We start from the raw sequence: 3,418 nt of genomic DNA on the forward strand, positions 1-3,418 counted from the left end.
GGAATGGGGCTGGAGTGGGGCCGGGGGTGTCTTGGGATGGATTTGCTGCCATGGGAGTCTTTGGGGTGTGGGCAGGGATGGGATCCCCCATGGATGGATTCACCCGTGGATCCCCCATGGATCGATTCCCCCATTGATCCCCCATGGATCGATTCCCCCATTGATCCCCCATGGATGGATTCCCCCATTGATCCCCCATGGATCGATTCCCGCATTGATCCCAGGGGATCCCCCATGGATCCCCCATGGATGGATTCTCCATGAATGAATCCTGTGACCATGGATGGATTCCCCCATTAATCCCCCACTGATCCCCCTGCACAGATCACAGTTCCATCCCTCCTTCAGGCCGGGTTTATCTCTCCTCTCCAGGCTGGGTTTATCCCCTCCAGGCCGGTTTTATCTTCCTCCTCAAGGCCGGGTTTATCCCCTCCAGGCTGGGTTTATCCCCCCCAGGCCGAGTTTATCCCCCCCAGGCCGCGTTTATCTCCCCCAAGCCGGGTTTATCCCCGCCAGACTGGGTTTATCCCCTCAAGGCCGGGTTTGTCCCCTCAAGGCCAGGTTTATCCCCTCCAGGCTGGGTTTATCTCCTCAAAGCCGGGTTTATCCCCCCAGGCCGGGTTTATCTCCCCGCTCAAGGCTGCCTTTCCCCGCAGGCATCGCCGGGAGCGTGGCCACGCTGCTGCACGACGCCGTCATGAACCCGGCCGAAGGTAACTCGGGGACAGCAGTGGGGCCTGGGGACACGGGGACACGGGGACACCCCTTCTGAGGGACAGGGCACTGGGGACCAGCCTTTGGTGGCCTTGGTGGCTTTGGTGGCTTTGATGGCTTTGGTGGGTCTGGTGCCTTTGGTAGCCTTGGTGGCCTTGGTGTCTTTGGAGCCTTTGGTGTCTTTGGAGCCTTTGGTGGCTTTGATGCCTTTGGTGGCTTTGATGCCTTTGGTGGCCTTGGTGGTCTTTGGTGGCCTTGGTGGCCTTTGGTGGCTTTGAAACCTTTGGTTCCTTTGGTTCCCTTGGTGGCTCTGGTGGCTCTGGTTCCTTTGGTGACTTCAGTGACTTTGGTGGCCTTGGTGGCTTTGGGCGTCTCTGAGCTGGGGCAGCCCCGAGGGGCTGGGCTGGGCTCAGGGGTCACTCTGGTCACTCTGGAGAAGGAGAAGCTGAGCTCAGGGGTCACTCTGGTCACTCTGGGGAAGGAGAAGCTGAGCTCAGGGGTCACTCTGGTCACTCTGGGTCTGTCCCTTCCCCTCCATCCTGTCCCTGTCCCCTTGCAATGGTGATCAGAAGAGACTGGGGCTGGGCTCAGGGGTCACTCTGAGGAAGGAGAGGCTGGGCTGAGCTCAGGGGTCACTCTGGTCACTCTGGTCACCCTGGTCACTCTGGTCACTCTGGGGATGAAGAGGCTGGGCTGGGCTGGGCTCAGGGGTCACTCTGGTCACTCTGGTCACTCCCGCAGTGGTGAAGCAGCGCCTGCAGATGTTCAACTCCCCTCACCGCTCCGTGCTGCGCTCCGAGGGGCTGGGCTGGGTTGGGCTGGGCTGGGCTGAGCTGGGTTCAGTGGTCACTTTGGTCACTCTGGTCACTTTGGTCACTCTGGTCACTCCCGCAGTGGTGAAGCAGCGCCTGCAGATGTTCAACTCCCCTCACCGCTCTGTGCTGAGCTGTGCTCCGAGGGGCTGGGCTGGGCTGAGCTGGGCTGAGTTGGGCTGGGCTCAGGGGTCACTCTGGTCACTCTGGGCCTGTCCAGCCCGACCATCTCCCCCAGTCCCAGCCATTCCCTGTCCCCCAGCAGTGGTGATGAGGAAGGAGAGGCTGGGCTGGGCTGGGCTCAGGGGTCACCCTGGTCACTCTGGGGAAGGAGAGGCTGGGCTCAGGGGTCACTGTGGTCACTCTCCCGCAGTGGTGAAGCAGCGCCTGCAGATGTTCAACTCCCCTCACCGCTCCGTGCTGAGCTGCGTGCGCTCCATTCTCCGCTCCGAAGGCGTCGCCGCCTTTTACCGCAGCTACAGCACTCAGCTGGCGCTCAACGTCCCCTTCCACGCCGTCCACTTTGTCACCTACGAGCTCCTCCAGGAGCACCTGAACCCTCGGCGCGAGTACCAACCCCGCGCCCACATCACCGCCGGCGCCGTGGCCGGAGCCGTGGCCGCGGCGGCCACCACGCCGCTGGACGTTTGCAAAACTCTGCTCAACACTCAGGAGAGCTCGGCGCTGAGCTCGCTGCGGCTCGGCGGGCACCTGTCGGGCATGGCCAACGCCGTGGGCAGCGTGTACCGCCTGGGAGGGCTGCCCGCCTTCTTCAGGGGCGTCCAGGCCAGGGTCATCTACCAAATGCCCTCCACCGCCATCGCCTGGTCCGTCTACGAGTTCTTCAAATACGTCCTGAGCAAGGGATCGGTGGAGAGGAGAACGTCACTGTGAGGGAATGATGAGAGAACGTTCTTGGGAATGGGATTGATGAGAGAACGTTCTTGGGAATGGGATTGATGAGAGAACGTTCTTGTGAGGGATTGATGGAAAGGAGAACATCCTTATGGGGGAAATGGGATTGATGGAGAAAACATTCTTGTGAGGGATTGATGGAGAGAACGTTCTGGTGGGGGATTGATGGAGAGAACGTTCTTGTGAGGGAAATGGGATTTATGGAGAGAACGTTCTTGTGAGGGATTGATGGGGAAAATGTCCTTGTGAGGGAACGGGATTGATGGAGAGGAGAACGTTCTTGGGAATGGGATTGATGGAGAGAACGTTCTTGTGAGGAAAACAGGATCGGTGGAGAAGAGAACATCCTTGTGAGGGATTGATGGAGAGAACGTTCTTGGGAGGGATTGGGATGGGAGTTCCCGTTCGGAGCACAGGGTGTGGATCCCTGCTGGAATTTTGGGTGGATTTGTGCTGGAATTTTGGTTGGATCAGTGCTGGAATTCTGGTGGATCCCTGCTGGAATTTGGGGGGGTTTGTGATGGAATTTTGGTGAATCCATTCTTGAATTTTGGTGCACCATGCTGGGATTTGGGTGGGTTTGTGATGGAATTTGGATGAATCCATTCTTGTTCTTGAATTTTGGGTGGATCCGTGCTGGAATTTTGGTGAATCCATTCTGGAATTTTGGTGAACCCATTCTGAATTCCAGTGAATCCATTCTTGAATTCCAATGAATCCATTCTGGAATTCCAGTAAATCCATCCTGGAATCCTTTTTAAATCCCAACCTCCCCTCCCGGGAATTCCCGCGGCGCTCCCGCCCTTCCCCCATCACCAAAAAAAAAAAAAAAAAAAATAGAGTTTATACAGACTTTTATATTAATATATATAAATATTTAATAACTTTATTTTACAGCAGCGAAAATGCAAATTGCTCCTTCCCTGGGAATTCAGGTGAAATACGGAGTTTACTTTAGGTTTTCCAACCTAAAATTG

General features: G+C 56.8%; 1 protein-coding gene across 1 annotated transcript in view; it reads left to right on the plus strand.

Moving 5' to 3' along the window:
• Window positions 1–2,626, plus strand: part of LOC130587590 (mitoferrin-1-like) — a gene marked incomplete at its 5' end in the record, with an annotated part of 6,419 nt that extends 3,793 nt beyond the window's left edge. Inside the window, 2 exons of the mRNA XM_057388570.1 lie at window positions 657–713; window positions 1,900–2,626. Of these exons, the coding sequence (XP_057244553.1) occupies window positions 657–713; window positions 1,900–2,420 (578 nt within the window). The remainder of the gene's footprint in view (window positions 1–656; window positions 714–1,899) is intronic.
• Window positions 2,627–3,418: the final 792 nt, after the last annotated feature.

Source organism: Malurus melanocephalus, unplaced genomic scaffold (assembly GCF_030028575.1).
Source record: "Malurus melanocephalus ecotype Western Australia unplaced genomic scaffold, MMel_1.1 scaffold_2118, whole genome shotgun sequence".
In the NCBI taxonomy this organism is placed as follows: Eukaryota; Metazoa; Chordata; class Aves; order Passeriformes; family Maluridae; genus Malurus; species Malurus melanocephalus.